Source organism: Bombus affinis, unplaced genomic scaffold (genome assembly GCF_024516045.1).
Source record: "Bombus affinis isolate iyBomAffi1 unplaced genomic scaffold, iyBomAffi1.2 ctg00000070.1, whole genome shotgun sequence".
Classification (NCBI taxonomy): domain Eukaryota; kingdom Metazoa; phylum Arthropoda; class Insecta; order Hymenoptera; family Apidae; genus Bombus; species Bombus affinis.
In genome coordinates, this window is record NW_026108823.1 from 1,261,474 (window position 1) to 1,286,353 (window position 24,880).

Here is a 24,880-nt window from a genome sequence, read left to right on the forward strand (position 1 = left end):
TCCACTTGAAAGCGTATTTCATATTATGAGGATAAATGATCAAATTCATCTCTAATATACACGTTAGAGAGTCATTTATAGCTGCAATCCTGTTTACCGCTCATATTCCTGGAACTCGATAATTCACTAGGCGATTGCTTTAACCGTGCAGAATACATCCATAAATAATTAATCGCTATTAATATTCCATCGACTTTTGAAAATCCCTGACGTGATCTATTTCACGTGATGAGAATACGTGTAAAGTGAGGTTATTGCTTGATTATCTTTAGTCGAATAAATCGAGTGATTCAAATTATAATGCGGAAGAAAGTCAAAACTATGTATATTATTTTTTTCAATTTTTATGTATCATTTGACGGAAGGAAATTTCGTAAGTAAGGTTCACCTTCTTTAATGTCAATGATTTTGAGATATGTTATTAAGCTCCAAATTCTAAGCAATCTTCTATATATATATATATGTCGGAGATGAAAGAACGCCGGAGCTCCTCCTTGGATTCGCGGGAATACCGCAACTCTGTAACTTGGATCAAACAAATGCCGCTCCGATTGTTCGAGATTTATGATCATGAGCTTGGGCTCGAGGCGACAATCAGTCGCCGAACGTAGCCGCGGTCAAAGGGATGAACGTTTTATCTAACAAAGGCACAGAGTAACTCTATACCTCTCCTTAAAAGAAATAGTCGTAGCGATACGTGGCAGTAAATACTTCAATAGTTTCTATCCCGCGGCCCGCCACACGCAGATTTTGTCCTCCGGGTAAGATGATCGCCGGGTGTCGGCATGCCTTTGTGGCGTATGTTTAGTTAACGTGAGGACCCGCTATAGATCTTAAGATTTAGTCAAGCGAAGTCCTTCAAATAGACTTTGTTGCAACTACGGGAAGATAGGAGAAACCTATCTTCCACGAACGATGCCCCCCGTCAACAACCACCCCTCAAGGGCGGCCGGCATCTCTTTCAAAACGCCGATATGGAGATCGACCAATTAGCAACAGCGCTAATTTCCCTCTCCTTTGGAACGAAAGTTTTCTTTGACGAATCCGAGGATCTCATATCCTTAGACCCACCCAATATAGTTTTCCTCGACGACATCGTCGAGACGGAGAGTCATTCTTTCGTACGATCTCATCGACGAATGACAGTGCCACCTTACAACCAGAGAATACCTCACATCTAGTTAACAAAGAGTTAGACTTGAACTGTGCGAGAACATACGTTTACCATCCCGTGACCGCGGATTCGTTTCGAACCTAAGGTCATTATCACTAGTGCTACGAGTGCCTAATCTTGTTGATAAGCCTGTGCTAGTAAACTCTTTATTGTATCACGGCAACGGCTAATTGTAATGAGAACTCATCAAACGCCCCTCTCCATAATCCTGACCCTAATCCGACATATATATATATATATATATATATATATATATATATATATATGTCGGGTTGGCGTTACGATTAGAGTTAGGGTTAAGGGCGTAAACGAATCCCTATTGACACTAGACGTGATCACTATGCAATAGAGGAGATATTTACTAGTGCAAACATGACCATGTTGGAATTGGACAAGTAATCGCGATAATTTGATACTCGAGAAGCTAATGACAATGATCTTAGGCTCAATAACGAATCCACGGTCAACGGGATGACGAACTCTACTCTTCTTTAGCGTCTAAGTTGTACTCAATGTTAATGCATGGGGCCATCACTACGTATCCGAGAGTTACTTGAATCGTCGTCGAGATCGTACCGGATAGTAACTCTCCGTCTCGACGATGCCGTCGAGGAAAACTATAATGGGTGGGTCTAAGGACATGAGATCCTCGGATTCGTCAAAGAAAGCTTTCGTTCCAAAGGTGAGGGAAATTAGCGCTGTTGCTAATTGGTCGATCTCCATATCGGCGTTTTGAAAGAGATGCTGGCCGCCCTTGAGGGGAGGTTGTTGACGGGGGCATCGTTCGTGGAAGATAGGCTTCTCCTATCGTCCCGTAGTTGCAACAAGGACTGTTTGTCTAAATGAAGAACTTTGCTTGACTAAATCTTAAGATTTATTGCGGGTCCTCAAGTTAGCTAAACATACTGCGGAGGTATATTGACATCTGGAGATCATCTTACCCGAAGGATAGGATCTGCGTGTGGCGAGCCACGGAACAGAAACCTTTGAAATATTTACTGCCACATGTCGCTACGGCTATTTCTTTAAAGGAGAGGTATAGAGTTACTCTGTGCCTTTGTTAGATAAAACGTTCATCCCTTGACCGCGGCTACGTTCGGCGACTGGTTGTCGCCTCGAGCCTAAGCTCACTATCATAAACCTCGAACAATCGGAGCGACATTTGTTTAATCTAAATTACGACATTACGGTATTCCCGAGAATCCAAGGAGAGGTTCCGGTGTTTTTCCATCTCCGACATATATATATATATATATTACAATAATTAGTTTCCGCCTAAACTGCTAGAACCACGTAGCACGCACTCTACTCTCGTTTATTAAACATTCAGGCCATCTGATCGCATGCACGAGTTTTATGTTAATCCCGACCAATTACAATATCTTTCTCTCGTTTACAAGGGACGACGAGACTGGCAGTTGCGTGCTTTCCAAAGCAAAAGCCGCGATATCTGCATGATAACCTAACCTCAACCGATTTTGTTGTACTATTCTTAAGTGGACTTCGTTTGTACCACTTTCGTAACAAAAATAGAATATCTAGAACACAGCATTCCGTTATGCGATATTGTCAATTTCTAACGTCTGAAACATCAGAGATAATTTTTTCCCTACAGTTGTAAATTTGTGTGAAAAATTACGAACGTAACGGTGTTTGGCGCATGTACAGTTCCCCCTCCCCCTCCCCCTCCAACCTTCATTTGCGTAGACATGCTAGAAAGATCCACTTTTCCACGGTGAAACTGTGTGTATTGTAATTTCATTTTGACAATGGTCCAACATCCTACTATGCATAAATTTAATATCAATATAAGCAGGTTTCATGCCAAGTATTACATCTAACGTATAAGCACAAACCCTGGTTTTAAATACCTTATAGTAACACCGAAAAGATTATTCAGTTGGATGTCTGGCTCAACATCAATATTTTACTTAGAAGATAATACGTCGAGAGCATGTTGGTGGATGGAATGGGAGATGAATGAAGGCTTACTTCTGTAAAATACGTAAAATGGTAGTCGGAATGAATTTTGGCGCTTGGGGACAGAAAAAGAGCTGACTGATACTGTCATACACCTGAATTTATAAAATTTTGAAAATCGATGTAACCTTTGAACTTTATCGTATTCTGTTTCGTAGCACAAATTATTGTTCCCGAAATGTACGTTTAGTGTTATAATATATTTGACCAATGGTTCTCAAATACTAGTTTTGCTAAAGCAATGGTGGAATTGGAGCAATTCTTTCTTCTTTCATTCTTTGAATGACCTGAATTTTCGAGTAGTCTAGTGACGCTTGATCCGTACAATTAATCGATTTCTTCTTATTACAGAGCTGCAAGAGATTCCGCGTTGGACGCCGATGTTGCGAGTTCGAATGCCTGGATGAGGTTGGCACTGAGTATTGGTCCGGATCTGATGTGGTTATCGTCGATGGTTCACCTAAACTTGAAAAACATAGTGTATTGTGGACGCTGAGCTTAGTGATGGCAATTGTAATATTTTAATTTCTCAATAAAGATTCCGATGGCGCCGTTGACAAAATTCGTACCTTATAAACGTCGACGATTAGCTTCAGCCACCGGGAAAAGAAGTGGTGTACAATGTAGTGTGTTAACGAAGAATCATTTGTAACTGAATAATTATACCTCGAGAAGATTATACCTGAGTAATTATATTTATTCTTATTTTCTTCCCCTTTATTTCATTTGAATAGATTTTTGTATTCAAAGAGCGAGGTATGATTATTTCAGACGGGTTAATTTGTTTTTATATATGTCAAAAGAATGAAAGGAGATGACGATGAATCGGTGACAGGTAGAAAATTGTAATCTGTTGTATTTCCATGGTACTGTATACTTGATTATATTTTGTTCAATATTATTCATATTCTATCATGTAATTTGGGAATATACATACATATACATATATGAAAATATAGTGGTATACTTATCCCCTAATCTTTGTGATTTCTATGAAAATTTTATGATTCATTGTCACTTGTATGAAGGATGGAAATATAAAAAATTGATAAAATTATTAATAATATTTACAAAGAAAAAGTGAGCTGTTGGATATACAGGGTGGTTGGTAACTGGTAAAAAAAAAGAAGTCGAAAATATACAAATTTTTCATTTGAGGCTTTGTTTTCGAGAAAATCGACTTTGAATTTTCGCTCGGTACGCGTGCACTTTATCACGTTTCGTTATAACGGATTTTATTGTAGATTGTGTTTCGATTGACGTTATGTTGATAAACCGTTCCAATATGTTGCACGCGTTGCACGCATACCGATCAAAAATTCAAAGTCGATTTTCTCGAAAATAAAGTCTCAGACGAAAAATGTTTATTCTATATTTTCGACTTCTTTTTTCGAGTAGAATCACCAATTTTCCGCTTGTACTATCAATTACCAACCAGCCTGTATGACAAAATTCTATTTTAAACACCAAATTCGCCACGATTGGCTATTTTGTTTACGAAATTAAACGAATTTAATAAATGAAATGGCAAGGGAGGAACTACAAGTGACCGTCAAACTATTTTTATGCTTGAAAAGTAATTCGCAAAGTAATATAAAATAATACTACTGATTTGTGTCTCTTTCAGAATTTTTTCTTAATCTCTTGTTTTTTTCCCTTCAAATTTATTATTTATTATTTATTCGGTGTCACGAGAACCGATTAAATATTAAATATCTTAAATATAGATTGAAATGAAAGCTTGTCAGTTCTCGTTCAATTGTCACTTCAAAGTTGTTAGTTCAAAGGTTCTCGTATATCATAAAGCAAGGGACCAAATCTTTAACTTATTACAAATTAAACCTTTTATTGTAATTACGAAAATTATGAAAGTACCAAGCGAAACAAGTAGGGAACATGAACTGCTCAACGAACCAAAGAACGGCTCAGTGACAAAATTAATAAAGTAAGGATCACAAATATTACAACATTACACTCTTACATCACATAATAGTTCTCTATACAAAAGATATATAGCGAATCGACTTTTCACAATGATAACAATCAACAGAACCAATTAAGACCAGGCGAAACTCTCATAAGATAAGATATAGATAGATAAGAAATAAATTTAATAGTAAACACGTAGGTGAAACACTTGCTGAAATTTGCATCACTCGACACGAACGAACCGTTCGGAAGGAAAACGCGTTCAGCCCCCAAGGCTGTGGAATTGGGATCACTTAATTAACTCCGTTTGAATCTATCTTGAATTAATTCTCGTTTAACGACCTGTGCGTATTCAACATCATATCATTTCCGACCATATCGTTCCCAGAAGATGAAACAGCACGGTAAAACAGATGTGAATACCTATCACGAGCGAAACAGAAATGCGAAGATCCTTTGGAACGATAATAATAAAATTGCATGCATAGGAACCATGGATGGAACACAAGGCAAAGGTGTAGATGGTATTATAAGCTTTGAAACGAGCGTATAGGACGAGAAAAATTGATCATAAAATTGAGTTGAGCCCTTTGAAGTTAGGAACAACATACTTTGATGTTTTGTTTAAAGGAGAGATATTGAGCTGTGCAAAAATTGTATAGGTTCTCTGAAGGTAAATAAGATTTTGTTGCTGAGTAAATAAACGAGATTTCAAGTTTCTCTTGAATATTGGAAATTTAAAGGTTTTGATGGTATTTTATCGTTATATTACTTCCAAATTTTAAAGGACCAAATCACATGGCTGATATTTTTAAAGTCTTTCTATATCTTTGAGGAAGTAAGATAAGGTTGATAGATAGTCGTTGTTGGTACTTAACCGAGTATGGTCATATAGTCGATTAAATGAAATTTCTATTCTTTCAGATATATATCGTCGAATATATATGTCGGATTAGGGTCAGGATTATGGAGAGGGGCGTTTGATGAATTCTCATTACAATTAGCCATTGCCGTGATACAATAAAGAGTTTACTAGCACAGGCTTATCAACAAGATTAGGCACTCGTAGCACTAGTGATAATGATCTTAGGTTCGAAACGAATCCGCGGTCACGGGATGATAAACGTATGTTCTCGCACAGTTCAAGTCTAACTCTTTGTTAACTAGATGTGAGGTATTCACTGGTTGTAAGGTGGTACTGTCACTCGTCGATCAGATCGTGCGATAGAAAGAATCTCCGTCTCGATGATGCCGTCGAGGAAAACTATAATGGGTGTGTCTAAGGACATGAGATCCCCGGATTCGTCAACGAAAGCTTTCGTTCCAAAGGTGAGGGAAATTAGCGCTGTTGCTAATTTGTCGATTTCCATATCGGCGTTTTGAAAGAGATGCTGACCGCCCTTGAGGGGTGGTTGTTGACGGGGGGCATCGTTCGTGGAAGGTAGGTTTCTCCTATCTTCCCGTAGTTGCAACAAAGTCTATTTGAAGGACTTCGCTTGACTAAATCTTAAGATCTATAACGGGTTCTCACGTTAGCTAAACATACACTACAAAGGCATGCCGACATCCGGCGATCATCTTACCCGGAGGACACAATCTGCGTGTGGCGGGCCGCGGGATAGAAACTATTGAAGTATTTACTGCCACGTGTCGCTACGACTATTTCTTTTAAGGAGAGGTATAGAGTTACTCTGCGCCTTTGTTAGATAAAACGTTCATCCCTTTGACCGCGGCTACTTTCGGCGATTGATTGTCGCCTCGAGCACAAGCTCATGATCATAAATCTCGAATAATCGGAGCGGCATTTGTTTAATCTAAGTTGCAACGTTACGGTATTCCCGCGAATCCAAGGAGGGGTTCCGGTGTTCTTTCATCTCCGACATATATTATATATCAATGTTAATTGTTATCTGTGTTGGCGTAGTGAATAAACACATTGATGTTCGGTGTTTCAATTATCAGAATTATAATCGATGTTAAATGTATAGAGTGTCAAAAAATTATTTGTTGTAGCTGTGGAAGATGGAGATCTGTTAGAGAAAATGGATCATGAAATTGATCTTGAGTATAATTTTCAGAGAAAATTTTTTATTGCATCATAAAGTACTTATCACGAGAAACGAAAGTTTCAGAAAACCCCTGGATCGTAAATGATTCGTTCTTTTGAAAAAAGCTGTTTAAAATTTCTTGTACTAATCCTTATACTAATTGTGTATACTAATTGTATTTAGTATATTATGTTATAAATAATGGTTAATATAAGTATCAAAATAAATAGACAACAATTAATTAGATAACATCGTAATCCAGAATGATAAGCGAACAAAACGCAGTACTCAGACAGCAAACCCAACAAATCACAGTCATGCTACAACTAATTACAAACGTGCTAAGCAAAAAATAAAAAACGGACACTCTAAAAATAGCAGCCTGGAACTCAAACGGCCTACAACAACGGGCCCTCGAAATTAAAACATTCATATACAGTAACAATATAGACATACTACTTGTCTCAGAAACACACTTCACTACAAAAAGCTACTTGAAAATACCATACTACACCATATATGATACCAAACACCCCTCAGGAAAAGCTCACGGAGGGACAGCAGTGATAGTCAGAAACGATATCAAACATTATCTACACAACCAAGTTAACAAAGGATATTTACAAGCAACCACCGTTACAGTTCAAACTAGTAGCAACTACTTCCAGTTGTCAGCAGTATATGTGCCTCCGCGACACAAAATAACATCACAAATGTGGGAAGAATACTTCCAGGACCTAGGGGACAAGTACATCGCAGCGGGAGACTACAATTCAAAGCACATGCTATGAGGGTCAAGAAACCTTACACCTCGAGGCAGAACACTGGAAAAATACATTAGAAATAATAACCTCAATGTTACGCCACGAGGCTTACCACGGGCTGTATTTTCTAACCGTCGCTCGCGGCCCTATAATGTCGCAGTCGGATCGTCTTATCTGACCCCAGGATCATATACAATGTATCGACGAGCGCATAGCTATCGCCAAGCAGCGAGTTCTCGAAACGTCGAATTTTGTCCGTTACGTTTTCCACGCAAGAATAGACATACGTGATCATAGGCGCGAACGGTGGCGTGACCTAAGTATAGTGGGGGTCGTCTTAAAGATGAGACAAAGAAATCATCTAAAGTCGATCAGTTCCTTGTGACGCGTCGAACGTTACACATTGAATCGAATCTAACACATAACGTCTGTCTCAAGCTGTTGCTTGTGCGATAGGTCTCGTTATAAGCAAACCGCTAAACAAACCTTGACTGTTATCTTTTTCGTTTATAATTGTTGATCTTTGACTGAACTTGTTGTTTCGTTATTTTTATTAAACTTTTATCAACCAACCCAGTATAGTTGTTCGTATACACTCAAACCTAACCACCTCTATTCTCGTAATAGAAATAGGGGATCAATCAGTTCGTGGCATCGATTGTTTAATCGTAACGAGAATTTACGACTCTCGTTGACGCGTTATCTAGCGATCGCGTCTCTCTGCGAACGGTTGAAACACACTATGTTTCATGAATTTATTTGCTAACGGTATTGAAACAAATAACAAGCAGAGGACGAACTATCCGTGAACTGTTTTGCCAACGAGTACGCTTCCAATATTTTCTGTTTGAGAAAGCACACTTGTTGCTGTTGCAACTCCAAATATTTTTACAGCCGACGCTTTTGCCATGAATCATCGGCTAACATATAAAATAGAGAAAAGCCACAGTTGATTGTAATGGAAATTTAGAAAACCTCAAACTCGATATAGAAGGGAAAAATAAAGGAAAGGAAGGGAGAGATAATTGGAAGCTTGGGGCCAGGTTTAATTCACTGAAACCGGGCTGCTTGTGTCATCACGAAACAGAATTGCCAGTACGTCATTTCTGTGCTCCCGTCCTCGTAAAAACGGTTTCACACGTTAAGAAAAAACGAATAGGCGGTGAAGAAAGAAAAAAGCAGACAGAGAGCGCTTTTAAAAAGCTGACGAAGCGTGTGTCACGTAAAATAAAAGGAAATTTAAAAGAAAGAAGAAAACTTTATTTTTCCTTCGTTTATACACTTATAAGACACTTCTGAGCTGTAGCCGTGACCGTACGAGACTGAGTCTCTTACAATCTTTTTACTTTCGGTGACATCTGTTCCCTCATTATCCCCACTACCCTGTAGGCGTACGTGACCGTTGCTACGCTTCTAGAACATTTGGTGGAAGGACCGTTAGTCCATAAATGAATCCTCAGGTACTCCGGCAATATACATTGTCGCCAAGGTCGCCATGTGTTTCCCTCATCGGTCCATCGGGTTCGAAGTATGCCAACCGGGACACCATCCTGCCCGCGGTGTGTGTGTGTGTGTCCTGGTCTCTGATGTGATTTACGTTACACGTGCGTTGCCACAACGAGACACACGGTGCTATTTGTCGTTTTAAATTGCGCCGCAACTTGTTTTTGAGATCTTTGCTAGAGACATGTGAAAACACGTTGGAAGTATATTTCTTGTTTTTGTGGAATTTAGCTGGAAAATGAAAAATAACGTAAAACATGTACTTACGACTTACAGGGTAATTGAATGTATACACTGTAATAACCAGCGATTTAAGGCTTTAAAAGATCGAAAGAAAAGAAAAGAAGAAAGATAATATGTTGTGGCAGTCTAACTCGATCTAAGGAAATAGAGAGGGAGGGGGGGGCAAAGCTTGTTAATCTGGAAAGAATACAAGCATCAATTTCAAGCACTTACAGGGAATCAAGCGGGCTTGTTATGGTCGTAAGGTGGACAATTATCCCGTGTTAGGTTCAATCAGCTTAGTCCTACACAAAATTGATCCAATCATGCGAAAACAAATGTATTCCGATTTTTGTCGCAGATATATCTGGTCTACGCACTCCAGTGCCCGCACAACTGATATTGAAACGCCTGATTTTCCCATATTCTACAGTGACAACATTACCTGATTTTTTACAACCATGAAGGACTCGAAAATACTTGCAATCTTCATCTGTTTGCAAATTATTTTCGTCACTTTCGTCCCGTCAGGGGCTGGTAAGTTGATACTGATTAATTATACCATCGAAATTCTATATAATGGCTACAAAAAATATTTGCATCATCACCCTCATTTCCTAACGAAGCGCGTTTTTTTACCAAGTTTTATATTTCATTTCATAGTATCAAATCTCTGTAGTTACACGAAAGTATTAAATGATAGGAAACTTGATATACACGAATTTAATTAATTAATAAGTTACCGTTAATTAATAAGTACACCGTTAACGCTTGCATGCTGGTCGTTAAAACACATGCTGCGCGAATAGGGTACACAGCGATTCATTTAACTCGCCTTGAATTAGTTTTAGAAAGACAAACATGGACAGGGATAATTTTTGTCACGAGCCGCTTAATTTATTCGTTCATTAGAACGAATTAATTTACACCTGCTGAGATCGCGATTGATGTGACAAATTCGAAATCTTGTTCCATATAAATATTTTTAAACAACCACGTCGTAAGCTTTGTATATTTTTTAATCGCAACGAAACTGTTCAGAGAAATGCTGAAATTATTAATTAGAAAAGGAGATTTCTACGCATCGTTGTAAAACTGTCAGGGAAAATATTCGTGAAACAGTTACGTTGTTACAAGTTCTACAAGAAGAAATATTGAAAATCACGTTCCACTTATTCAGTTGCACGTGTAAAAGGTATCTTGCGTTCGCGCAAAAAATCTCTGAAGGATACATGCTTTATAATAATTGGAGTGTCGAAGTTGTTACGCGGATCGGCGTACACGTACCTTTTAATGAAACTAGGTTACCCATTCGTTATTCGTTCCTAATTTTCAGCTTCACGATTTTTACGCAATAAAATTTTATACACCTGTTCGGTTTATAAATGATTCAATTCAAATTTAACAGAATTAAAGTTGAAATAATCATTTGTACTTCATTAAAAGGTTCTTTCAGCATCTCGTTTTAATATTTTTATTGGTAATATTTTGTTGATCGTTATATTTAAATGGAGTTTTTCAAAGGAGAGACATTTTAAGGTAGGAAATGGACATACATTTATAATAAGAATTCAGAAGAAAGAATATTTCATACAGAAATAAATATTCCGTATGTATAAATAACTACGCTATGAATTTTATATGTATCGGATATTCCTTCTGGTTAATGTATCTGATGTTTTTTCACGCGAGATAGCGTATATTTGCATCTATATGTCTCTTCGTTTCTCAGTAGTAAAACTTAGCATTCCTGCGGCTGATAAGTAGTTACGCACTGACAACGAGAAACATAAAATGAGTAAGAAGCATGAGACATTCTATAAGAAAAATAAAGTTGTTTTTATCTTTCATTGCATATTCGTCAGAATATTGTTAATAAATATTTAAGTTAAGATTTCAGTTGCAATAAATACATAGGATACATAGGATACATTTATTTATATATGTATCTATGAACGCATTTGACATAAAATTTTGATAACGACTAAAATTATATATTCTGATATTAAATTAATTTAATGAGAATAAAAAACTAATTTTTTTAAACAAGATTTTGTATAAAGTTATATTTATTAGGAAAAGTTCGTTCATCCCTTTATAATATGATAGGATTAGACTCATTGCTGTGCAAATCATTTCATGGAATAGTATATGTGTGCGTGTATGTTCTAAGTTTTTATTATAAAAATGCTAAATGTACTAGGAGACGTTTTTAAAAATTCATAGATTTTTCTTCATCAAACATATCAATCGTTATATTGAAAAGTTAATTATCTTTTATTTGTTTCGAGCTGCACATTGATTGAGACATTCCTGTTGGTTATAATTGCGAATTTAACGCAACGAAGTTGTTTGAATCCCTTGCAAGCATGTAAATATATCGTCGAATTAATTGGTCAATTACTTGAGGTTGGAATTGAAAGAAAGGGAAAGGTGGAGGAGAAGTCTTGCGTTTGAATGCGGGACACTTTTAAAGCCCACAGTTCGCTGAAATTGCCAGAGAATTCAATTAAATGGCAAATTAAACCATTGAACTGAATCTGTTTCCAATCGCGAGCTTAGAAATTCTATCCTTTGAATTTTTATATCAGTCAACTTTCTTTTTGTACGTACGGTAACGAATATAATTCATGAATTAATGAAGTATGTAATTGGATGAAAGTTCTTTTTCCTGGATTCAGTTTAGACTAAGAAAAATTATATAATAACGAAATTATCAACTTAAAATTGATAGAGTGTGATAGTTTATTTTTTTTTTTTTTTTTTTTTTTTTGCGTGAGGAGGGGAAAATGCTGTTACGCATACCCAGTGATCCGCATCACTGGGTTATGTGGGACTCGGGCGGATGTTGTTGCCATACCCACTAAAAACCCCTCCTCCTTTTTCCTTTGCTTCGAGGACAGACAACCTCGGTAAAACCTGTCGGCAGTCATCAGGGTTGTCCTTTCATGCCCCGTTGTATCTTCTTCTTCAGGCAGTTATTCTGTATATTCTGTATTGCTCTCGTCATCTTCTCAGCTAGTTCAGAATACTGGGCTGATCTCCTTCTGTGGTTCTTTGTTGTCTTGTATCTCTGCCTTCACTGCTCCGCGTAGTTGTTGTTGCTCTCGTTCTCCTCCTTGCTTCCTTCAAGGCCTTCGCTGTCACCCTCCTGTGAGGCATGGCGGTCTTGCGAAATTACCTGAATTTATCTCAGCTCTCGTTCTTGGCGGTCACCGTGGCGATCAGATTGTCCACGTCTATGTTCTCGCCAAGAGCGTTCTCCAGCTCAATCCTTCTGTACGTTCACTTCGGGCACGTGAAGAGGGCGTGCTCTGCATCGTCGTTAGGGTCTTCACAGTCGAGACAGTTGCTGTCGCTGCTCTTGCCAATCCTCTTCCTATAGACCCCAAAACTCCTGTAGAGGTGGCCGTGTGTTCGTTATATATTTATTGGACGTGGTGGTACTTGGCTTGTCGAGTGCCGCCACAGTACCCCTTACCAGTGATAGCGTTAGAATCTTAGTGTAATAAACCGTCCAATTGTCCAATTGTTGTCCAATTCGTGCGGATGTTGCTCGAAGTCTTCAATGTGGCGGTGGATACCTGTCAGTACGGTGCGGGCGTTCCGCGTACGGTCGTAGGCCTCTGTTCCATTTTTTAGTATGACGTGCTAGTAATATGGGTAATGCCCATGAACTTTTGCGACGGCCACATCACTCCTGGCTTGGTCGGTCATCGTTTCGTACCCAGTCACCTGCATGCGTGAGTCGGCGGTGAGGGGTCGAGTTTTTGTTGAAGGAAGGGCCGTTCCGTGTTCGTCGTAGCGGTAGGGTCCAGCTTGCCACAGGTCTAGATTCGCGATGATGGAAGTTCTCAGTAATGCTATCACGGTCAGACCTCAGTTTTGCTGTCGATCACGTCGGGGTCACCAATGTAGAGGTGGCCGTGTGTGCGTGATATATTTATTGGACGTGCGTGATAGTTGTAGTAGTTGGGCCTGGTCCGCTGTAATTGTCACTGGGAGCTGTAGATGTCGCTGCCGTCGTCCGACACTAGTTAGTGTCGAGTGCCGCCACACTCCCATGCCCGGTTAACAGCTGCATGGTGTGATGATCGATGTCCATCTTCTTTTTGGTAAATAGCAGGGCACTCGGTATTAATTTCCTTGCGCCTCCAGTTCCTCCTTCAGCTCGTTGCCGTCATCCGCGCCGATCCTGGTCTTATGGATCTTGTTCCACTCGTAAGTCTCTCCGAGCTTCTTTATCTTTATGTAGATCGGGAGATTCCCGGTCAACACGCAAAGTGCCGCGTGGGAGACGGTACAGTATGCCGTCGTTGTTATGCACAGGGCCGTTCGTTGTGCCCGTTTCTGCTTCTTCCTGTTCTTATCGGTATTCGCTAAGCTAATTCTTCTTTCTGAACCCATACTGCCTCCGATGGAACGGGTCCGTTCCGATGCATCTCTCGATGATCTTCTTAAAGCATTTTTCCCAGATCTTGCTCATGGCTGGGAGTATGCTTATCGGCCGATACGCGTTAGGGAGACTGGGATCCTTTCCCGGCTACCTTAGCAGTATTACTCTGGCCGTCTTCCAGCAGTCTGTTTCCAGCTTGCTTCCAGCTCCTGCTTCCAGCAGTCCAGGAGTCTTCCATCGACTCCTGCAGCCATCTTGGTGTTCATTCTTCCGGCGCCATCGTCGACATCGCCTTCGCCGATGACGACGCTGAAGCTGATGTCTTCTTCTTCTTCGGTCTCTGCCTCTTCGCGGCCCTCATAATGGGAGGATCCGTGTCCCATGGTGAATAGCCTCTGTAGGACTGCTTTCACCATGTCGATCGGCATGTCGTTGGTTGGTTTCTTGCTTTTGCATCTCTTCATGACTGTGCGATAGAGTTTGCCTTCTTGCTTTTCTGTATGGATGGAAACGCGTTCGAAAAGTAGAACGGAGTAATTAGCGATGCACGATCCCAAGCTGGTGAATATTTTTCCATCGGGAGAAGTCAGGTCGAGCGATACAAGATTTATATGCTCGTTCTGCCAGTTATTTCAAGGTCTGTGACGCGATAGAAAATGAACATAAATGAATAATAAATGTATTACAGCCATAAAGATTGCTTGATGTACGCCACCGTTTTTCCCCTATTTCTCCGATACAATTTTCCTTTTTTTTTTCTTTGCCAAACACTTTACTAATCGGTACGTATTCGAATTATCCTCAATTATTCTCGGTTGTTTCCGTTTCCTTTGGATTTACATAAGTACTCGTTTGATGTACGTGCAGAGTGAGATAATAACTATTAACAGCTATAAAATAAGAAGCGAAAATACGTTGAAACTCGACATCTAGATTCGCGAGACTTTGCAGAGCTTCGAAACTCTCGTGTTTCAAACCTAATAAAAAGTTGTAGAGGGAGAATTACATTGCGAGATCTGTTAAGGAAAATCGTATCGTTGTAATAGGATTATTTCAGCGAGGGAAATTCCGTGTTGCGTGTAACGCGTTGCAAAGCCATGAGCTTTCTTTCGGGTTAATATACATAATCGCCTTATCGAACTTTCCATCTAAACCGTTGCGCTCACACGTGAATTTTGCATTTCAATCTTCTTACTTGCAGTCCAATCCAGTTTAGTGTGACTAAGCTAAATGTTTCAGCCCTTCCAGGTAGAGTATGTATTATAGAGAGACGTACAACTCTATGAAGGGGAGATCAATAAATTGGGTTATCTTTAAATCACTGACAATTATTTCATCGACACGATTTCACCGACAGCGAATCCACCGGCAATGTCTATCAAAGTTTATTTACCGATACACCGAGTGAAATCACCCACAATCATTTCACCAATATTCTCCTTTGTCGATAATTATCATGCTTGCCACTACATGTTATCGTTGATTATATGTCTTTATTTACACATTCGTTTACGCGCATAACGAGATAAACGAAGAAACGAAAATGATATGTTGTTATGATGTATTGTTAAATTACTAATTAACACGAGTTATATATCTACCTACATGAGAGCTTCTAAATATCAATTATATTTCATGAAAGCACACAAGCTATTTTGCTATACACAAATAGAATTATAAGGAGATGTTACGTTCTAATGATTTAACGAAATCTATTCCTCTGTACATTTGACATTTCTGTATTATTACTTGTGTACTTTCTGCTCTTGTTTACGTCATCGGAAGTAAAAATACGTTAAGCGAATCAGCTAATCTATTTGAGCGATTCAATGGCTCGGTCTTCTCTTATGCGACTACCAAGCAGAAGATAAGTTCTTGGTTATATTACATTTTATAACATCCAAATTAACTTTTTTTTCTTTTTCTTTTTCTTTCTCTTTTTCTTTTTTTCCCTTTTTCTATTTCTTTTTTTTTCCTTTCTTTTTTTCTTTTCTTTCCCTTTTTCTTTTTCTTTTTTTTCCTTTCTTTTTTTCTTTTTTTTCCCTTTTTCTTTTTTTTTCCTTTCTCTTTTTCTTTTTTTCCTTTTTCTTTTTTCTTACGTGGAGGACACCAAGCCACTTTGGGGGGGGGGGGAAGTGGCGTGGTAGTGAACATCCAAATTAACTGGGGCACTAATTAGCTAAAGCTTCTAGTCAAACCAGGTATCGGTCTTTGTACGCAAAGACATTCATTACAATCGTTTATAGTTTGAAGAAACACCGTTACAAATTCGTGATATAAGAGAAAGCGATTCAAAACTCGGATTCATTTGTTGGAACGACGCCGTGGGCAAAAGTACATAATGGAAAACTTTCTTCCAAGACCAATTCATAGCGCTGACGTAATTAAAATGTGACGATATTGCCAGTGACGTTTCTCCAAATAGACGACTAACTTATTTACGAATTGCCGCAACACGATTGCCGCTGGTAATACGGTTAGTAATCACTTTATTGAATTTTCGCTTGACGTGACATCGTCGAGTTCCTAGAGAGATTCTTCTCCCTTGTAAAACTATGTTTCTGCAACGACTGTATTTGTTGAATTACCGTTCGTGAACAAGTCCTTCTCTTTATTACGTGTAATAGATTCTTCTTTTTAAGTTTTAAATTACATTGGTAATTTTCTATAATTTATTACTCGAATATGGTAATTTGTTCTTAAAAAGTTTGCTTTTTCTACAATTATTTTACTACAAAACCCATCAAAAACATGATGTATGTATATATACCCTCAAATATTATCGGTTTATTCTCAAGCTATAGTTCAATTTCGGAAATTGCCAATTAAAATCATAAAAAAAAACACAGAAAGTTCGTTAAAATATGCGATTTTCCAATCAAGATATAGAATTTATTCGAGTAATATAGATTACAGTAGCGATGGTGACGGCAACGATGAATGGACTGATTCTTCGTGCGAAAATAAATTGGAAGCGCAGAACGATGCATTGTTTCAGGGAATATCGATTTTCAAGCATGGTTTTAAAGTACGTGTGCGCGTGTCTAGGTTTGTTAATTAATGCCGCTCCCAGGTTTTCAATATATAAATGTGACACCTACATATCTTTAAGCTTAAAACAATTGGACTAACAATTTCATTAAATTTAAATCAATATTTATCTTTTTAAACGCAACAATATTTTTAATGACAACTTCACATGTAAATCAAGTGCATACATATTCGATCGTTCTTGAAAACCTGATTCTCTGCGAAGAGAAAAAATCATTGAATAAAGATTTGATCTACGTTTTATATGCTACGTTTTACATCCACCTCTTTTCAGATATACCCCTCTATTTAAAATCATAGATCGTCACACTCTATAGGTATTTCCCTGAAAAGTTAATGTCGTTTTGTATAAAAGCCAATTCAAAGGGGAAGGAAATTCTGCGAAAAATTCTTTCAGATTTCCCTATGTTTGAGCTCGAATCAAAGCAATCTTGTATAGTAGGATAGGATGATAGGATGATTCTGTATTATTCCTTGTGTACTTTCTGTTCCTGTTATTTACAATAGGATGATTATGCGTTTAACTTCTCATAGAATCTCTCTGATTCCGTATGATATCATCAGTGTTTTTGAAATATGTTATTGATGTCGTAACGTCAACCGTTTCCAGTGCAAATTCAATTTTGAATCGCAATTTCCATGTTTGCATGGCAAAAGCGTAAAATCGATAACGCACGCAAACATATCTTCTTTGCTAATGGCGTACTATAAATATAAATATTTGAATAAATATTGCGAATTTCATATTGCTAAAAGATTTATACTATTTGCTCGTAAATAATCGTCGGATCTATATTTAAGTTGAAACTGCTGCATTAGATCTCTTTTCTTACTTAAAATTATTTGGATTGGTAATTTGGATGTAACTTGTAATTTATTCTTCCTTTATAAATAGTGTACAGAAGATACCAATTCAAAGAAATGGAAGGAAAGTCTAAAAGCAAAGAAAATCTACAGGAAGATAAAACGTTCGAGCCTTGCCAGGCTATATAGGATGTTAAGTAATTTCATTTTGACAATGGTCCAACATCATACTATGCATAAATTTAATATTAATATAAGCAGGTTTCATGCCATGTATTACATGTAACGTATAAGCACAAGCCCTGGTTTTAAATGCCTTATAGTAACACCGAAAAGATTATTCAGTTGGATGTCTGACTCAACATCAATATTTTACTTAGAAGATAATAGGTCGAGAGCATGTTGGTGGATGGAATGGGAGATGAATGAAGGCTTACTTCTGTAAAATACGTAAAATGGTAGTCGGAATGAATTTTGGCGCTTGGGGACAGAAAAAGAGCTGACTGATACTGTCATACACCTGAATTTATAAAATTTTGAAAATCGATGTAACCTTTGAACTTTATCGTATTCTGTTTCATAGCACAAATTATTGTTCCCGAAATGTACGTTTAGTGTTATAATATATTTGACCAATGGTTCTCAAATACTAGTTTTGCTAAAGCAATGGTGGAATTGGAGCAATTCTTTCTTCTTTTATTCTTTGAATGACCTGGATTTTCGAGTAGTCTAGTGACGCTTGATCCGTACAATTAATCGATTTCTTTTTATTACACAAGTGCAAGAGATTCCGCGTTGGACGCCGATGTTGCGAGTTCGAATGCCTGGATGAGGTTGGCACTGAGTATTGGTCCGGATCTGATGTGGTTATCGTCGATGGTTCACCTAAACTTGAAAAACATAGTGTATTGTGGACGCTGAGCTTAGTGATGGCAATTGTAATATTTTAATTTCTTTTATTCTATATTTTCGACTTCTTTTTTCGAGTAGAATCATCAATTTTCCGCTTGTACTATCAATTACCAATCAGCCTGTATGACAAAATTCTATTTTAAACACCAAACTCGCCACGAGTGGCTATTTTGTTTACGAAATTAAACGAATTTAATAAATGAAATGGCAAGGAAGGAACTACAAGTGACCGTCAAACTATTTTTATGCTTGAAAAGTAATTCGCAAAGTAATATAAAATAATACTACTGATTTGTGTCAGAATTTTTCAGAATTTTTTCTTAATCTCTTGTTTTTTCCCTTCAAATTTATTATTTATTATTTATTCGGTGCTTTTTCCCTTCAAATTTATTATTTATTATTTATTCGGTGTCACGAAAACCGATTAAATATTAAATATCTTAAATATAGATTGAAATGAAAGCTTGTCAGTTCTCGTTCAGTTGTCACTTCAAAGTTGTTAGTTCAAAGGTTCTCGTACATCATAAAGCAAGGGATCAAATCTTTAACTTATTACAAATTAAATCTTTTATTGTAATTGCGAAACTTATGAAAGTACCAAGGGAAACAAGTAGGGAACATGAACTGCTCAACGAACCAAAGAACGGCTCAGTGACAAAATTAATAAAGTAAGGATCACAAATATTACAACATTACACTCTTACATCACATAATATTTCTCTGTACAAAAGATATATATAACGAATCGACTTTTCACAACGATAAGAATCAACAGAACCAATTAAGACCAGGCGAAACTCTCATAAGACAACAATATCAGAGGGATCAAATCAGCGATTTTAATCTATGTTACAAATTATAGTTATCAAGAATAATTGCTCCTTTCACGAAAATTATGCTGATGACACACTCACAATGCATTTTATATTTGGTAGTCGGATGTGCTCGTGGCCATCAGGAGTATAAAGACGACGTTTTTAGAAAATGACAGCGCTGTCGGGTTTTAAAAGCTTTTATTTTTTTATTCATCATTACGAAGATTGTGATGGAAGAACGTAATGGGATAAAATCTGACGATTCCTTAATGAAGAATGCATAAGAGATTCTATAGAAAACGGTGATCGTTTCGTTGGGTAGTTCATTCGAATTTTGATCAGGATTATTGAGATAGAAGGGTCGAGAGCTTGGTGGAATATCAACTTTGACGCTTCAACGCTTCATCTCTTTTCAAGCTCACCAGTCACGAATCATGGTTCACTGAATATATCTTTTTGGAAAATCTTTTTTGGATTTTCGTACGAGAAACATGGTATGTTTGACAAGGGATTTTCTTTTGAGGTAATTTAGAGTGACAAAAAGGTCTTTCTGTTAGGTAGCTTGTCGATAAAAATGTTTTATTAATAACGTAAATGGAACGAGTAGTTACGAATTTAAATAGAATATGACCAAATGGAATATATATCTTCTCTTCGACTTTCATAAGCTGAAAGCCCCGTATCTAAATTTTATCTTAATTATTTGAAGCAAAAAGTATGTTTTCTGAAACTTTCGTTTCTCGTGATGAGTACTTTATGATGCAATAAAAAATTTTGTCTGAAAATTATACTCAAGATCAATTTCATGATCCATTTTCTCTAACAGATCTCCATCTTCCACAGCTATAACAAATAATTTTTTGACACTCTATACATTTAACATCGATTATAATTGTGATAATTGAAACACCGAACATCAATGTGTTTTTTCACTACGCCAACACAGATAACAATTAACATTGATATATAATATATATTTGACGATATATATCTGAAAGAATAGAAATTTCATTTAATCGACTATATGACCATACTCGGTTAAGTACCAACAACGACTATCTATCAACCTTATCTTACTTCCTCAAAGATATAGAAAGACTTTAAAAATTTCAGCCATGTGATTTGGTCCTTTAAAATTTAGAAGTAATATAACGATAAAATACCATCAAAACCTTTAAATTTCCAATATTCAAGAGAAACTTGAAATCTCGTTTATTTACTCAGCAACAAAATCTTATTTACCTTCAGAGAACCTATACAATTTTTGCACAGCTCAATATCTCTCCTTTAAACAAAACATCAAAGTATGTTTTTCCTAACTTCAAAGGGCTCAACTCAATTTTTTGATCAATTTCTCTCGTCCTATACGCTCGTTTCAAAGCTTATAATACCATCTACACCTTTGCCTTGGTTGAATGATATGATGTTGAATACGCACAGGTCGTTAAACGAGAATTAATTCAAGATAGATTCAAACGGAGTTAATTAAGTGATCCCAATTCCACAGCCTTGGGGGCTGAACGCGTTTTCCTTCCGAACGGTTCACTCGTGTCGAGTGATGCAAATTTCAGCAAGTGTTTCACCTACGTGTTTACTATTAAATTTATTTCTTATCTATCTATATCTTATCTTATGAGAGTTTCGCCTGGTCTTAATTGGTTCTGTTGATTCTTATCGTTGTGAAAAGTCGATTCGCTATATATCTTTTGTATAGAGGACTATTATGTGATGTAAGAGTGTAATGTTGTAATATTTGCGATCCTTACTGTATTAATTTTGTCACTGAGCCGTTCTTTGGTTCGTTGAGCAGTTCATGTTCCCTACTTGTTTCCCTTGGTACTTTCATAATTTTCGTAATTACAATAAAAGATTTAATTTGTAATAAGTTAAAGATTTGATCCCTTGCTTTATGATGTACCAGAACCTTTGAACTAACAACTTTGAAGTGACAACTGAACGAGAACTGACAAGCTTTCATTTCAATCTATATTTAAGATATTTAATATTTAATCGGTTTTCGTGACACCGAATAAATAATAAATAATAAATTTGAAGGGAAAAAAACAAGTGATTAAGAAAAAATTCTGAAAGAGACACAAATCAGTAGTATTATTTTATATTACTTTGCGAATTACTTTTCAAGCAGAAAAATAGTTTGACGGTCACTTGTAGTTCCTTCCTTGCCATTTCATTTATTAAATTCGTTTAATTTCGTAAACAAAATAGCCACTCGTGGCGAGTTTGGAGTTTAAAATAGAATTTTGTCATACAGGCTGGGTGGTAATTGATAGTACAGGCGGAAAATTGGTGATTCTACTCGAAAAAAGAAGTCGAAAATATAGAATAAAAAAAATTAAAATATTACAATTGCCATCACTAAGCTCAGCGTCCACAATACACTATGTTTTTCAAGTTTAGGTGAATCATCGACGATAACCACATTAGATTCGGACCAATACTCAGTGCCAACCTCATCCAGGCATTCGAACTCGCAACATCGGCGTCCAACGCGGAATCTCTTGCACTTGTGTAATAAAAAGAAATCGATTAATTGTACGGATCAAGCGTCACTAGACTACTCGAAAATCCAGGTCATTCAAAGAATGAAAGAAGAAAGAATTGCTCCAATTCCACCATTGCTTTTGCAAAACTAGTATTTGAGAACCGTTGGTCAAATATATTATAACACTAAACGTACATTTCGGGAAGAATAATTTGTGCTATGAAACAGAATACGATAAAGTTCAAAGGTTACATCGATTTTCAAAATTTTATAAATTCAGCTGTATGACAGTATCAGTCAGCTCTTTTTCTGTCCCCAAGCGCCAAAATTCATTCCCACTACCATTTTACGTATTTTACAGAAGTAGGCCTTCATTCATCTCCCATTCCATCCACCAACATGCTCTCGACGTATTATCTTCTAAGTAAAATATTGATGTTGAGTCAGACATCCAACTGAACAATCTTTTCGGTGTTACTATAAGGCATTTAAAACCAGGGCTCGTGCTTATACGTTAGATGTAATACTTGGCATGAAACCTGCTGATATTAATATTAAATTTATGCATAGTAGGATGTAGGACCATTGTCAAAATGAAATTATTTAGCATCTTATATAGCCTGGCAAGGCTCGAACGTTTTATCTTCCTGTAGATTTTCTTTGCTTTTAGACTTTCCTTCCATTTCTCTGAATTGGTATCTTCTGTACACTATTTATAAAGGAAGAACAAATTACATGTTACATCCAAGTTACCAATCCAAATAATTTTAAGTAAGAAAAGAGATCTAATGCAACAGTTTCAACTTAAATATAGATCCGACGATTATTTACGAACGAATAGTATAAATCTTTTAGCAATATGAAATTCGCAATATTTATTCAAATATTTATATTTATAGTACGCCATTAGCAAAGAAGACATGTTTTCGTGCGTTAAATTTAAAGGTTTTGATGGTATTTTATCGTTATATTACTTCTAAATTTTAAAGGACCAAATCACATGGCTGAAATTTTTAAAGTCTTTCTATATCTTTGAGGAAGTAAGATAAGGTTGATAGATAGTCGTTGTTGGTACTTAACCGAGTATGGTCATATAGTCGATTAAATGAAATTTCTATTCTTTCAGATATATATCGTCAAATATATATTATATATCAATGTTAATTGTTATCTGTGTTGGCGTAGTGAATAAACACATTAATGTTCGGTGTTTCAATTATCAGAATTATAATCGATGTTAAATGTATAGAGTGTCAAAAAATTATTTGTTATAGCTGTGAAAGATGGAGATCTGTTAGAGAAAATGGATCATGAAATTGATCTTGAGTATAATTTTCAGACAAAATTTTTTATTGCATCATAAAGTACTCATCACGAGAAACGAAAGTTTCAGAAAACCCCTGGATCGTAAATGATTCGTTCTTTTGAAAAAAGCTGTTTAAAATTTCTTATACTAATCCCTATACTAATTGTGTATACTAATTGTATTTAGTATATTATGTTATAAATAATGGTTAATATAAGTATCAAAATAAATAGACAACAATTAATTAGATAACATCGTAATAACATAATATAATATAATGGGCGTAATCATATACAGTAAAACTTAGAAAATATGCTCTGGATGAATTCGGTGAAAATTATCCTTTGTTCCGTGGTATATATAGGCAAAAACGAATGGTAGACCGCAGCATAATAGTTTCCAACAACATTCTCAATATTAAGGATATCAACATCTTAGATTTAATCAAAGCCGCTGGAATACGCCAGATATTTCATATCTGACTTAAACATGTACAGTGACGAGCGAAAAAAGTAAACACATAAATGTAAAAGACTAATTTCTCAAGTGATCGGTAAAGATTAGGTAACAGTAACTACAAGTTATTATTAACGAAATGTAATAGTTAATTTTCATTAACATTAATAATGTACAAAACATTTTACAAAAATGGATATCTCAAACCATGTTTACAGTTTTGCACATTAATTATACTCGTCGAATCAAGGTTTCAACATAGGTATTTCGTCCACTAGTACTACTTCACGTTTATTATATCCAATAGAATTAACTACTATTTAGGTAAATTATTTTGTGGAATGGTCAAATAATGCTCTTTTCTCATTATACCTTCGACATTCGCTTTTTACATAAAATCAACGGGCTGTGTTTACACTTTTGCTTGTCACGGCGTATCAAGGAAGATTGAAATATAAAGTAATTCGCACAAAAAAGTAGATATTAGTATTGATGTTATTGTATTCCATATTTGACCTTAAAATATGAATAAAATCAATCTAAGTATTAATGAAATTTCAAACATTTTTTCTAAAACAACGGAACTTTCCTTTCTAATGAGCACTATATGATGCAATAGAAAAACAATTTGACACTGAAAATTGTGGTCAAGATCAATTTTGCGTTACACTTATTTAACCAATTTTCATCAAATCGAAGGTGTAGAATGGCTTGAAAAAAATACCGCGATAAATACTTTTTTGACACTTTGTACAAAGGTGTATATCAATGTGTATATCGATACACATACTCTGTATGTGCATATCCGTGGTATATATATCCGTTTTTCGAAGCAAAATGTCATCTACCTGATCAAAAGAGCAAAGCAAAAACACTACATAGAGGGTTTGTTACTGTTAACACTCTCTATTTCCGTGCGTAAAGTATCCAACCAGATATCCAGGAACAGCTTTCAGGGAACGAGATTGAATATTTGATCGAATATATTTAATATGGCAATGTTACGTATAACAATAT

General features: G+C 36.5%; 3 protein-coding genes and 1 long non-coding RNA gene across 10 annotated transcripts in view; 3 read left to right on the forward strand and 1 right to left on the reverse strand.

The window, feature by feature from the left end:
- Positions 1 to 10,087, reverse strand: part of LOC126927088 (uncharacterized) — a 194,852-nt gene extending 184,765 nt beyond the window's left edge. The window contains exon 1 of the long non-coding RNA XR_007715143.1: positions 8,871 to 10,087. This is a non-coding gene — a long non-coding RNA (uncharacterized LOC126927088). The remainder of the gene's footprint in view (positions 1 to 8,870) is intronic.
- LOC126927053 (integral membrane protein DGCR2/IDD-like) overlaps positions 1 to 24,880 on the forward strand; it is a 386,199-nt gene that overhangs the window by 340,932 nt on the left and 20,387 nt on the right. For 2 of the 4 annotated variants that reach the window (XM_050743398.1, XM_050743400.1), the window contains exon 3: positions 3,506 to 3,944. The exons of the other annotated variants lie outside the window; for them this stretch is intronic. In XM_050743398.1, the coding sequence (XP_050599355.1) occupies positions 3,506 to 3,679 (174 nt within the window). In that variant the 3' untranslated portion in view covers positions 3,680 to 3,944. Of the gene's footprint in view, positions 1 to 3,505; positions 3,945 to 24,880 lie in introns of those variants that run through there. 4 annotated transcript variants of the gene reach the window in all.
- LOC126927056 (integral membrane protein DGCR2/IDD-like) overlaps positions 1 to 24,880 on the forward strand; it is a 211,178-nt gene that overhangs the window by 118,412 nt on the left and 67,886 nt on the right. The gene's annotated exons all lie outside the window — the stretch shown is intronic.
- The window catches only part of LOC126927052 (integral membrane protein DGCR2/IDD-like), a 392,464-nt gene that overhangs the window by 923 nt on the left and 366,661 nt on the right, over positions 1 to 24,880 (forward strand). The window lies entirely within an intron of this gene.